At 41.8% G+C, this 14,275-nt stretch overlaps 1 protein-coding gene across 2 annotated transcripts in view; it reads right to left on the bottom strand.

Moving 5' to 3' along the window:
* Positions 1 to 13,747, bottom strand: part of EIF2A (eukaryotic translation initiation factor 2A) — a 35,542-nt gene extending 21,795 nt beyond the window's left edge. The window contains exons 1-3 of one of the 2 annotated variants that reach the window (XM_046671719.1): positions 13,633 to 13,747; positions 5,370 to 5,439; positions 254 to 328 (exon numbers count right to left, since the gene is read on the bottom strand). In XM_046671719.1, the coding sequence (XP_046527675.1) occupies positions 254 to 328; positions 5,370 to 5,439; positions 13,633 to 13,660 (173 nt within the window). In that variant the 5' untranslated portion in view covers positions 13,661 to 13,747. The remainder of the gene's footprint in view (positions 1 to 253; positions 329 to 5,369; positions 5,440 to 13,632) is intronic. The other variant, XM_046671728.1, reaches the window with a different exon arrangement.
* Between the last annotated feature and the right edge of the window lie 528 nt (positions 13,748 to 14,275).

The following is a 14,275-nucleotide window of genomic DNA, read 5'->3' as shown; positions in this document are numbered from 1 at the left end:
TTCTTCAGCATTAAATTGTCCTTTTTCATATGTTATTTTTAAACTCTTAAGTAACTAGATAAGTCATTACACATAAAAAGAAATGAACAACCTTGAAGTGTTCCATGGATGTTTTGTTGGAGATTATATCTATCTGCATCACGACATTAAAAGACAGAGTTTATTAATGACACCCAAACACATATTACTCAAATAATGAAGTTATGCTTTAGATTCATGAGACACACAAAATTTTATATAAATGAACACTAACTTTTCTCCGTCGCCCCAGGCAAACAAGGTCCCATCCTTACTAAAGGTATAGACTTTGCAATTTTTCCCAGATTCCCTGAAAATGACAAGAAAAAAAGTTTACATTAATAAGCATTAATACTTTTCAAAAACTCTTATTAAAAATCCACAATCTTACTACTAATTTAATGACCAAGAACTTACATAAATTTCGGAAATTAATTCCAAAATGCTTTAGTCTACCAAAATACTTTCTCTCTTAAACTGCAGTGCCAACAACCACTGTAAAGTAAGCTAGAAACTGATTTCATACCAACAGATCAATCTTAAGAAAGAAAGAGGGGCTGGCCCCATGGCTGAGCGGTTAAGTTCCCGCGCTCTGCTTCGGCAGCCCAGGGTTTCACATGTTCCAATCCTGGGCACAGACATGGCATTGCTCTCCAGGCCATACTGAGGCACCGTCCCACATGCCACAACTACAAGGACCCACAATTAAAATATACAACTATGTGCTGGGGGGATTTGGGGAGAAAAAGCAGGAAAAAAAAAAAGAAGGTTGGCAACAGATGTTAGCTCAGGTGCCAATCTTTTAAAAAAGAAAGAAAGAAAGAAAGAGAGCCCTTTTGGGTGAATAACCAGTTGGTGTGAAAATCCCAAAATTTAAGGAAATGTGCAAGTTACCAGCTGTCAGCCCTGATCTTGAGAGGGCCGAAGGATTTCAACATAGAGACTTTGTGAAGAATGTCCCAGACCACCTGAGTAACAAAACAATGATGGATAGAATATCCTCGAGTGGCCAACAAGTGCCCCTGGATTTGAAGGATAAAGACCTTCTACCAATTTCTCATGAGTAGAGACAGAAAGCATAACAACAAGAGGATCTTCACACCAAATAAATGCAGATGCAGGATTCTGTACAAAAACAGACCTGTGGAAACTGGACTTCCTGGCAATACGCTATCAAATGATCAAAACTCTAAGTACTGTATCTCTCAACTGGAGATGGCTACTATGAGTCCCTCTCCCAGTGATAATGAAGACGCAAAGAGAAGCGTGGATGTGTGTACACACAGATATCCATACATGTGGTCACAACAGATGAGAACTTTGTGGACAATAAATATTTGAACTATTAAATAGTGCACTGAGAGCTGACCAGTGCATCCCCCTTAAACTGGATACTATCTTTGCGTTAATTTATCTGCAGATGACATTTGTGTTTCTGTAATCACACAACAATAGAAGCTTATACTCAGTTTGTAGTTACTGAAACATTTTTTTCTCTCTCTCACATAAACAGCTATGATCAAGATGTCCTCCATCCTATACTTGTCAACTCATTTCTGAACCTTAAGGCAGATAATTTACAATTATCATATAAAATTCCACCCAGGTTTGGCCTATTATTCTAGCCTACTGAGATCTATTTACAGTTTGATTTTCTCTTTTAAAATATTAGTCATTCTGTACAGATTTATGTAATGGATAAACTATAAAATATCATCCTAAACTATCATCTGAATCAACTCTAAGAATGTTGAATGAGCTCTGAACAAGATCCTTAACAGTCCTTCCCTCAAACTAAAATCAACTCATTAATCAGCTGACTTCACAGCTCTTAACCAACAGACAACTGTCATTACCATCATCCAACCAAAAGACTTTCTCATTTTTCAGATACTTTGCTAAAATCATGTCTACAGTTCTTTCTTGAAGTCTGGAAATTGTACTCAGAAAGGAAATGAGATAAGCTTGAAACAATTTGTTCTCAGCAAGCTCATTTTGACTCTAATAATCACCCCATTTATCTCAATGATTATAAAGTGTCCTTTTAATATGTCATTCTAAGCATTATGTTTAAGACTGAAGGCAAGCTTAACAGACTATCCAGAATTCAATTCTTTTCTTAATCTTGGCAACTGGGAAATTTTGTCTATTTCCTTCTAGTACGATCTTTCAAATAAAAAACTTCAAATATAGACAAAAATAGAGAAAAAGTATGATAACCCACCCATGCACCTATCACCAAGTTTAAATAACTATTAACTCATGGCCCATTTTGTTTACTCTCTACTTTCATATTTAATGCCAGAATATTTTAAAGCAAAACCAGATGTCATATCATTTTACTCTATACTTCAGTATGCATCTCAGACTGATGAGGACGTTTTTGAAAAACACAATCACTACTATGCCACTTCATCTTGCAAAATTACCAACTCCTTACTATCATTTAATACCTAGTACTTGGATATCTCGGTTTTTAAAAGAGGCCCAGGTCATTCTAATATGCCTCCAAATTTGAGAACCATTCATCTAAAAGCTTGATTAGAATCAAGTTTTCTTAACCTTCACAGAAGGTTAGTACCATGTAGTTCCTACTGCACTTCCCCAGGAGACATGTAATGTCTTCCAGTTCTACTCTTAGTGATGCTGCCATTGTACTGCACTCATTATGTGCCTCCTCAGCTTCATCTAACCCTTCCTGCTGCCAGGGGACAGCTATTCAATGCAGACACCTGGCCACCTCACCTCCTAACACCACTGGTTGTCTCAAGATTCGCCAGGAGTGAGGGCCACCTTCCAGCACAGCTTCCCTTATGCCTGCTGCAGTAGCAGGAAGAGGAGCTCAGCACTCAGATTCAACCCAGACAGACCAAGAGAGGCTCCGGCTGCATGCACATTTCTTACCGTCCCTCTCCACAACAGACTGTTCTGAGGCACGGCGGCTCCCCAGAGCCCCTCTGGAGACACACTGCATGACAAAGCAACCTGGCTGTGTTGTGCAAATCTGTGCCCAGTTCAGGGCACCCCATGTTATATTTGCTTTCACTTCTTCCTTGCCTCTTTCCCTTTTCCTCTCATTTCTGCTGCCTTGGGATCCCACACTCCAATGCAATGCAGCAAAAAGCTTTAACACAGACTCTTGTTTTCTAGAGCAGTGCTTTTCAAATACTAGCATGCATACAAATCACCTGAGAATCTGGTTAAAATAAAGATTCTGATTCAGTAAGCTGGGTAGGGCCTAGATGTTACATTTCTGCACTGGTTCAAGGTGATGCCAATATGGCTGGTCTTGGGCCCACATTTCCTCTAACAAGGTTCTAGAGGACAAGGTCTAATAAAAGTTGGTCAACAGATTCAGGTGATGCCAACCTGATTATCAAGTTCCTCATCAACAGTTCATTTAATAGTTTCAGCATCTTTTGACATTAGCGGTTCTCAAAGTGGGGTTTCCAGACTTGCAGTATCAGCATTACCCGGGAACTTGTTCCGAATTCCAATTCTTGGGCCCCACCCCAGATCTCATGAATCGGAAAATCTGGGGAGGAATGATTCAGATGCATGCTAAAGTTTGCGAACCACTGATATGTGATTTCTTTAGGATTACAAAATGCTGATTATCTAATCCCATCATTCTTTATGCATTTATTAACTGGAATTCTTCATAAAGAAGTATTCCTCATCAACAATCTGGTTACTCTGAAAAACAGTCTGTACGGGAAAGGCGAGATAAATGCTTGATTCCTTCTCTTTATCAGTTTTCAAGGTGCTCAGCAAGGACCCCATCAACCTCCAGTGCTGACCAGTAAGATCTGGAGGGAGGGGATTTGGGGGAGTGATTATATATACTTGACATGTCTTAATCCTCTTAGTCACAGTTCTTCTTAATGCTCAAACTATCCCTCTTAGGTTCGTGTGACCCCTTCAAACTGACTCCCGTGACCCTTGAACAGAGCCCCAGCCGTCTTTTATAGCTCCCTTGTTTTCTGGCTTAGACGTCTCTAGCTCAGCTCCTACATTTTATGTCTCAGACCTGGAGTCGGCCACTTCCCCAAGGAACTGGCTCCTTTTGGAGAAGAACGGTGTTGAGAAGATCACAATCTGTGAGGCAGCGGGATTCACTGCTACTAGGTCATTGCTGCTTCTAGACCTTCTCAATGGACAGAACCAGAAAATACAAACGATTTTATGAAAAGAAATCATGAGTTCATATTGATATATGCAAGTCCATCCCTTTACTCTTACACAGAAAATCTTGTTTCCTAATGACATTACTGTAACTATTTGTTTTATCCTACAACAGATTTAAAATGACAGTATCAACTTTCAGTTAACAACAAAACTATTGAATGCATTTAAGAATTTTGCAGGTCATCATAAGGTTATACCACCAACTTATTATAAAGCTAGGTTCACTTGTTTCTGTTTTCCATTTTAACTTTTTTAATTTAAAACCACTACATGATCCAAAGTCAAAACTATATATACCAAAATTCATTCACAGACATGCCCCCTGCATCCTGCAACTCTCTCTCCCACTACAGATAATCACTTTTATTAGTTTTTGGCTTACCCTTTCATTGTTTCTTTTTGGGAAAAATATATCTATATCTATCTAGCTATATATTATATATACATTTTAGTATTTCCTTCCTTTCTTATATCTGTCTCATTCTCTGATTTCATGACGATTATAGGCAGTGGTTTGGTGATCAGTCTGGAAGATTTCCTCATTCTCTAAGATAAAATTCTGAGCTAAAGGCTTGACCTCAATTACACTATGGTCTACACTTTCTCTTTTAAACCTTCTGAAGCTATTACAGTCGTCCCTCAGTATCTGCGGGAGATTGGTGCCAGGACTCCCCACTGGGGATATCAAAATCTGCCGATGCTCAAGTCTCTTATATAAAATGGCGTAGTATTTGCATATAACCTACGTACATCTTCCCATATCCTTTAAGTCATCCCTAGATTACTTATAATACCTAAAACAATGTAAATGCTATATAAATAGTTGTTACGCTGTATTGTTTAGGGAATAATGACAAGAAAAAAAGTCTGTACATGTTCAGTACAAACGCAACCATCGTAGGCCTTTCAAACCGTGGTTGGTCGAATCTAAGGATGTGGAACCTGCAGAAACGAAGGGCCAACTGCATGTATTTTCAAATCTAAAGATCATTTTTCTTGATAGAGAACATGCATTCTTTCCGTCTTCTGTTAATATTATACAATACACCCAAAGAAACTAGCTTATCTGTCTTTTTTCTTTCTTATTCAGAATAAAACCACAAAAACAATTTAGAATGTATTGTATAGTTCCCTATAACACCACCCAACAAAATAAACCATACCTTGGCAACACTGTGCTTTCTGTAAAATGTGGTGGTCCGTTCACCATGTACAGTCCTTCTGATCCTCGGACTAAAGAAATAAAATGGAAAGAACCACCATGGCTTTGTTAACAATACTCAGTTATCACAAATGTTTTAAAAAACAAGAAGCCTTCAGTCAAAATATTAATGAAATTATTAAACATTTCATAGAACTATAGAATGTTAGCATTAAATGGGCACATTTTTCTTACTTATTGCATGAAATCATGTAACTGCTGAGAAATAAATAGGTAATGCAAAGACTGAATGTTTGTCTCTCCAAAATCCTCAAGTCGAAACCCTAATCCTATTGTGATGGTATTTGGAGGTGGGGCCTTTGAGAAGTAACTAGGTCCTGAGGGTGGAGGCCCCAGGAAGGGGATTAGTGTCCTTATAAGAAGAGTCCCAGAGAGCTCGCCAGCTCTCTCTCTGCCATGTAAGGATACAGTAAGTCGGCAGTCCACAACTGCAAGAGGGCCCTCCCCAGAACCTGACCGTGCTGGCACTCTAATCTCAGACTTGCAGCCTCTAGAACTGCAGGAAATAAATTTCTGCACTTTATAAGCTACCCAGTCTGCAGTACTTTGTTATAGCAGTCCTAACCGTCTAAGGCAGGTGAGATCCCTCTTATTTCTCTTCCTATAAATCATACTCATTTAGTCTCTAAGGAGACTACTCCAATCAATCCACTTTTATCTTTTACAGGAAATCTATGCATGTGCATTGAGATACAACATTCATACTATGTTTCTTTATTCAAATGGAAAAAAGTCATCTTAGTACTAAGTTTTCACATTTTTTTCTAAGATCATTTTCAAAATGTATGGATGTTAGAAACAATTAGAAGCTGAGTCAAAGTTCAATCTTCTTTGTATTAGCTTACTCTCTCAAGTAACTTTTATAAATAAGAACTCCTAACTTTAACTGTCACCAGTGAAAAGCAGGTGTGCTGTGGCAGCGGGACATGAACTCAAAGGCAGCCTTCTGCTCGCGTCTGGCTGTGGAAGCCTGGATACATCACCACCTCCGACTCTGAGCCCTCAGTGTAAAAACGGAAATCTTAGAACACGGGGTGGCTGTGTGCTTCACAGAAGACAATAAAGGGAAATACAGCGCATACTCAAAGTTCTTAAAACATGTAAGGCATTACTAAGATATTTACAATTTCCCAAAGGAAGAGACCAAGTGGGATGAGAAAGAAACATTCATTTACTAAGCCCCCAATGAGAGTAATAGCCTAAAAAATTATGCGGGAACTAAGTTAAAGATTAAATAAGCAAAATCACCTATAGAACTAGATTATAGTTTTTTAAATGACTCAATTAGAAGCATCTAAAGCTGAACCAAATAAATTGATCACTCATTCAACAAATGCTTATTGGGCAAAAACCTACTTCCCAGATCCTATGTTGAGTACTGAAGATACAAGAGGAAGGAAAATCAGCCTTGTCCCTGATCTCATTAATAAATAATAAGTCAAATATATGGAATTCTAGAACTGTGTTTAGTGCTACAAAAGAAAGATATATGAGGCTAACAGAGTGAATAACAGGAAGCTTTAATCTAAAAATGGAAGGTTAGGGAAAGCATCCTTGAGTAAGTGATTAGTGTGCTGAGATGTGAAGGAGGAACAGCAGTTAACAAGCAAAGAGAGAAGCAGCAAGTGCGTAACTCCACGACAAGAGAGACGACGGAGCATCAGCAGAATGGAAAGGCTGGGTGGCTGGAAGGATCTGGAGCTGGACAAGAAAGCAGGGCTCAGGCTCAGCAGGATCTTGTGGTGTAAGTTAGGCAATGTTGGTCTACAGCCTAAGAAACTTCAAAAGGGTTTTAGGCAGATTTTTAAAGCCAGATTTGCATTTTGAAAAGGTCAATCTGGGGGCCAGTCCCGTGGCTGAGTGGTTAAGTTCTCACACTCCGCTGCGGTGGCCCAGGGTTTTGCCAGTTCAAATCCTGGGTGCAGGCGGACATGGGACTGCTCATCAGGCCATGCTGAGGTGGCATCCCACATGCCACAACTAGAAGGACCCACAACTAAAAATACACAACTATGTACCAGGGAGCTTTGGGGAGAAAAAGGAAAAAAATAGAAATCTTAAAAAAAAAAAAAAAAAGAAAAGGTCAATCTGTTACAGAGTAGAGAATGAACTGAAAGGAGGTAAGAGTGGACGTGAAGAGACTATTCAACATGGCTCTGCAGTAGTCCCACAGGAGAGATTATGGAAACGTGGACTAGGCCGGGGCAGTGCAAATGGAAAGTGGAGAACGAATGTTCAAAATCTAGAAGATAAAACTGACAGGACTTGGTGAGGAGTTACCACTTTATCAGCTGGAATTCGTGCTAGCAGTACAAGAGCTGAAGAGAAGAAAAAGTTCTACTGAGGTCCATGGCTACAATTCCATCTGCTTCCTTTTCTGCCAGCTAATCACAAATCTCCCACTCTTCTCATGGTTACTGGGAAAGCAACAAAGTTGGTAGATAGAGGCCACTCTTGGCTCCAACTCTGATGCCTATTTCCTTTCCCTTCTCAAGGCACAGTTCCCAGAACACTGATTTTCTACCTCAGAATTAACTAGCTCACTTTTCAGATATTGAAAATAGTATAATTCTCAGTCCTAAAGTAAATAATTTAAAGTTAGAATGAAGGAGCCAGCCCCGTGGCCTACTGGTTAAGTTTGATATGCTCCGCTTTGGTGGACCAGGTTCACGGGTTCAGATCCCAGGCGCCGACCTATACCACTTATCAGCCACGCTCAGCAGCAACCCACATATAAAAAAAGTGGGCACCAGCCCCGTGGCTGAGTGGTTAAGTTCACATGCTCCACTTTGGTGGCCCAGGGTTTCCATGGTTTGGATCCTGGGCGCGGACATGGCACCGCTCATCAGGCCACGCTGAGGTGGCGTCCCACATGCCACAACTAGAAGGACCCAGAACTAGAATATACAACTGTGTACTGGGGCGCTTTGAGGAGAAAGAAAAAAAAAAAAAAGACTGGCAACAGATGTTAGCTCAGGTGCCAATCTTTAAAAAACAAAAAAGTGGAGGAAGATTGGCACAGATGTTAGCTCAGAGCTAATCTTCCTCAAGCAAAAGAGGAAGACTGGCTACAGATGCTAGCGCACGGCTAATCGTCCTCAGCAAAAAACAAAAACAAAAACAAAAAACAAAAACAAAACATGTAAAGTTAGAATGAAACTAAAGAACCACTGATGAACAAGATAAAAATCTATGTCCTCATAGAGCTTCCTTTCTAGTGGAAGAATGGAAAATAAATAAATACACAAGTGAATGATGAGTTTGTTAGACATCCACAAGTACACAACTGGATACGTCTCACCAGAAACAGAGCACTAGACAGCGCTGCTAAACTGCTGTGGGTAGTTTGCCCTTGAATATTCTGGAGCCAAGCAAGGTGTTCTGCATATATCAAAATCTAAACTCCTTACACCACAGCCTACAAGGCTCTATATGATCTGGCTCCTGCATAGCTCCATGTGCTAGGCACTAGGGATTTAAAGAAATGAATCCATCACTGCGCTCAACATAATGATTTCAAAGGAGCTCAGTCTTGCCACTTCTTGAATGAAACACCGAACATATCTATTCTAAAAATCTCTAATGACATTTAGAAATCATTTTGTGCTAAAAAATGTTTTCCTAGAAGATTTAAAAACTATGAAGTTTAATTCTTTTTTTTAAAGATTGGCACCTGAGCTAAAACCTGTTGCCAATCTTTTTTTTTCCTTTCTGCTTTTTCTCCCCAAATCCCCCCGGTACACAGTTGTATATTTTAGTTGTGGGTCCTTCTAGTTGTGGCATGTGGGACGCCGCCTTAATGTGGCCTGATGAGCGGTGCCATGTCCACGTCCAGGATCCAAACCAGCGAAACCCTGGGCCGCCACAGCAGAGCGTGAGAACTTAACCACTCAGCCACGGGGCCGGCCCCTATAAAGTTTAAGTTTAATTCTTTAGCATCAAAATTCTCAATCACTTCTTGTCCTTTTGGCTAAGAGCAAGTGTACATCACAATTCTCTTACTACACAGACAAAGCAGTGCTGTCTCTCATCACATCAATCATCTGCTGCAATATCATGTCTGATGCACTATGATTAGAAGAGACCATTCTTTTCTTAACACTGTAATCAAGGTTTTAACAAACATTTATTTGAGGGATTAATCAAAAATGAGTTTCCCAAACTAGGGAGTTTAGTTAGCAGATTACACTTTATTCCTAGATCACATGAAATTTTATCAGCCTAATGAGGTCCCTCCCACAAACTGCAGTGGCAATTTAACACACGAAGAGCTCTCTTTCAGAATTCACACACAGGCCTAGGAAAACAAAACAGCACATTGTTAGCCTAGTCCCATGAAGGTGCAGCTGTAATTAGAAAATGTGATGCAATCAAACCACACTCTTGCCGTTGCTGCCCCCAAGAACATATGCCTGAAGTGACTGGCAAAAAAGAAAAAGCAAAAACTTTCCCAGCTCAACTCAGCTTCCTGTGTTCTCATGACACTTGTAGCTAGTAACCCTGGTCCTCCACATTGATTGATTTTGCTGTCATCACCAACCACAGTGTTTACTTGGGAAAATTTCAAAGAGTTTGTACATTATACTACAATGGAGCTGTACCTCAGAACCCATGAAGGGAGCCTTCTGGCCACAGCAGTGGGAACTCTCAGTGTACTCAGGGCAACTAGCACAGGGTCTTCCTTTTCTAAAATTTCTATGTCATACCTTTGAGGTGGAAGACTTCAAAGGAGTTGCTATAAACTGCACATGTACTTGCCCCCCAACTCTTATGTTGAAACTTAATCCCTAATGTGATGGTATTTGGAGGTGGGACCTTTGGCAGGTAATCAGGTCATAAGGCAGAGCCCTCATCAGTAAGATTAGTGCCCTTATGAAAGAGATCCCAGAGAGCTCCCTTGTCCCTTCCTCCACATGAGGACATGGCAGAGGACCACTGTCTGTGAACCAGGAAGTGGGTGCTCACCAGACACTCAATCTGCCAGTGCCTTGATCTTGAATTTCCCAATCTCCAGAACTGCGAGAAATAAATAAAAATGTTTATTAAGTCACTCAGTCTACGGTACTTTTGTTATAGGAGCCAGAACGGACTAGGACAGGAATAGGGGGAAAAAATCTCCACTTAACCCATCCTCATTCATGCAGATTATTAATCCAAAATCTTAGAAGGCAACACTTCGCAGAAAAGTCAGGGTGAAAAGTGCCATGTCTCTCCTGCTCAAGTAGCATTCAATCTCATGTGGTTTTCAATTTCTGGTTTTAGTATGTTTCTGGAGAAGCAAAGTCTTGAGTCAAATTAACCGACTGCTTTTCAACAAGCACATGTTCACATTCTAAAAAAGAACTTTCAAAACAAAAATCCAAAGGTTGCACACTCTATGATTCTGTTTACATAGCACTCCTAAAAAGACAAAATTATCATGATGGAGGACAGATCAGTGGTTGCCAAAGGTTAGAGATGGAGGGAGGGTCTGACTATGAAAGGGGAGCATCTTCTGTGTGGTGAGGGAGCAGTTCTGTATTGGATGGACCCTCTACTAGCAGTTCTGATAGTGGTGGTTACATGAATGTACACATGTGATAAAATTTCTTTAGTGCTATACACACATAGACAAACTGGTGAAATCCACATAAAGACTGCAGTTTAGTAAATACTACTGCACCATTGTCAATTTCCTGGTTCTGATCATGGGCTATGGGTATATAAGCTACGTATTATCACGGGGAAAGCTAGGCAAAGAGTACACGAGAACTCTCCTCACTGTTCTCACAACTTCTAAGTCTTAAATTCTATCAAAATAAAAGGCTTTTAAAAAGCCCATCGTTTTTGGTAATGCTTTGTTCACAATATGGCAAGAAATTAAAACAGTCAAAAGCTTTTCAACATTTCTCAAGAAGGGAGTTGTTTGGGAATACTGGACAAAAGTGTTAAATTAAAATAAAAAGTTGAATAGATCAAGATTTTTGCACTAAGTTAAAAACACATTCCATCGGACAAAAGTACACATCAAAGCTACTTTAAAGACTGATGACACTGTTCATCCCATTAAATCAGAAAATCTTCTTTGCAATATGCTTCTTTGCAATGATGCTTTACAATAGATGGGTCTATTTTTATCAAGTGAAGTCATCATAAAAATCATATTGACTCATTATACTTTTGTCCATACAAATAAACCACTATTTAAAACACATTTTATTTCACACCTCCCTACACAGAAGCGTACTATGAGAAAGTGCTGCAAGGCATTTTGGAACCACTAAGATGCTCTACTGAATTTAATCAGTTTGAGCAACTTCTTATGAAAATTCGAATAAATGGACATATAAAGTTTATTAGAAGAAACACAAAATCAGGTTCATAACAGAAGATAAACTGTATCACAAGTTAATAAAAAGCAAAAATGTGGACTCAAAACAAACTCGTTTCAATAACTGCAACAATTTCTTCTACATACAACTTTCTAATGAGGGATTCATTTTAATTAGAAGTGACTGAATGTGAACGAGTGAATAGAAAGAATGTGGAGATAGCTTAATGTGGTGTACTCAGACTTTATAAGAAGTGGTTATCTTTCATCAATTTATTCCTCCAGAAGGTGGGGATGACCAAGACCCTGCCCCCGCCATCAAGAAGTACAGCCTAGTGGGGGAGAAAAGCTGTAAACAACTAGGTAATTATCCTATGTGGTAAGCGAAAAAAAGCCAAGTATATATAAGGTACAAAAATAGCCTAGGGAGTGACTGGCTATCTGGGAAGCGAGAAAAGGCTTCACAAACCAATAATGTCTGAAATGAACTTTAAAAGATGTAAAGCAACTAGCCATCAAGAGGAATAGCTCCAGACTGAAGAAGCAGGTTGTTTAACGGCTCTATAAGCAGCTCAGTACTGATGGAACACAAACTAGAATGGGGTGGGAAGGAAATAAACGAACGCAGGAGCTGTTCAAGGACTACAACGGGTTCCACCTGCTAAGCTGAACAGGATGGAATTTACCCTGCAAGCAGTGAGGAGCCACTGTCATGATTTTTAAAAGGGAGAAAATTAATCGGACTTCAAAATGTTCTAATTTTTAAAATTAGAGTTCAAATAGGCATTTAGTATTTCAAAATTATGAATAACATACGAGCTACCTTATGAAGCTAGAGAAAAAATTCATTTAATTATGTAATTATGCCTTTTAAACAGTATCTGCCTGGCATATTATCTAACAAAATATACTTAGTATTTGATAAATGTTTGATGAATGAACTGTCGCAGCCGGATTGAATATGAGTGGGCATGATGCTTGATAACAAAGATCTTAAAATGTACAGTGGCAAAAGGTACAAAAGCTTGTTAAGGCTCAAGTCTCGGGAAATAAGCCCCGTCCTCGAAAGCAGACAACCTTTCTCATACTGACTTCTTTTTCTTCTATATAAGTTATTGGTAACAATCAAAGCCTTCCATTCTTTTCCCTCCCTTACTTCCCTCTCCTTACTTGATACTCATACATAAGACTCCCAGCCATTGCCCTAATTAAGCCTTCCCTGACACTGCTCGAGACGAAGTCTATTATCTTCTCCCACAGCCTCAGCTTCAAAACCTCAGGAATCCTCTACTGTTCTAATTCTAAAATGCTCATAACCATTTCACCATCAAACGTTGCTAGATTACCTTATAATGCCCACAGCTACCACCTCAGACCTCACTTTGATCACTTGAAACCTACACCTCCACAGCTCCACTCTCCCCATTAAGTCCTACACATTTCATTAAAGCAAGGAGTACAGAATTCGGCATTCCCTAAATTCAGGCGTATTTAACGTGTGGTCGGTCATTCTAGAGGACTAGGTCAGCAGCTTATTACAGAGCGAAAGGCCTGTCACCAGACAAGGGTTCGTGTAACGCCAAGACTGCAGGCCCAGGGGAACAAAGTCAGCCAGCACTTGCTGTTCGCACCCCGCCTCCTCCATTCTCGCAGAACGGGAAGCGGCCGGGAAGAATGATGGATGGGCAAAAGGGAGGGGGAACGGCGGAGCCAGAGGCGGGGGCCTCACTTCCGATGGCCACGCTACACCGAGAAACCCGAAGGCCCTAAGCCTCTGCCGCAACGCGCAAGACAGGGCGCATCAGATTCCAAGGCTTCTCGGGTAGCCCCCACGGGCAGAGACACAAACAGAAACTGCTCTGAAGAAACAGTCCCCTGCCCGTTCACAACTTACCTGTCAGCAGCGGCGTGGACGGCGCCATCTTGTCCCGGAAAGAGAAACCCTTCCGCTCGGGTCAGAGTTCACGAGGGCCGAACCCGGCCCCTACACGTCTCCTCAGGCGCGAAGACGGCGGATTGGCGTTTCCGGGGCCACCAGCCTCGGGGCCAATCCACTTCCGGCTGCAGAGCGCCGCGGAGAAGGAGCCCTGCCGCGCACGCGCAGCTCCAGGGCGACGCTCCACAGAGCGGGGGCGGGCGCTCTCCCTCCCTCCGGGCAGGCGGAGCCCGCCCTTCCGCGGGGCGGGGCCCGGCCGGTGCTGACGTTGGCAGCCGAACCCGAAGGAGCTCGCGGCGCCGGGCTGCATCGTCCGGTTGTTGCGTTCGTCGCCTTCCTCTTCCCTCCACGCTCCCGGCGGCGGCGCGGGACTCCGGCGGCCCGTCCTCTGCTCCCGCGCGCCGGCCTCGCTCGGCGGCCGGTCGGCGTCGTCGGTCGGTCGGCGGCCCGCGCCCCCCGCGCCCAGGCCCACGGCCGCAGCCAGCGCCCGCCCGGGAGCTCCTGCCCGGCGGCGCGGCCCGGGAGCCGAGCGCAGCGCCGCAGCGGCCGCGCGGGCGGGCGGGCGAGGCGCCGCGAAGATGGTCGCCAAGCAGCGGATCCG

Source organism: Equus quagga, chromosome 1, assembly GCF_021613505.1.
Source record: "Equus quagga isolate Etosha38 chromosome 1, UCLA_HA_Equagga_1.0, whole genome shotgun sequence".
Classification (NCBI taxonomy): domain Eukaryota; kingdom Metazoa; phylum Chordata; class Mammalia; order Perissodactyla; family Equidae; genus Equus; species Equus quagga.
This window is presented reverse-complemented; position numbering and strand designations above follow the sequence as displayed.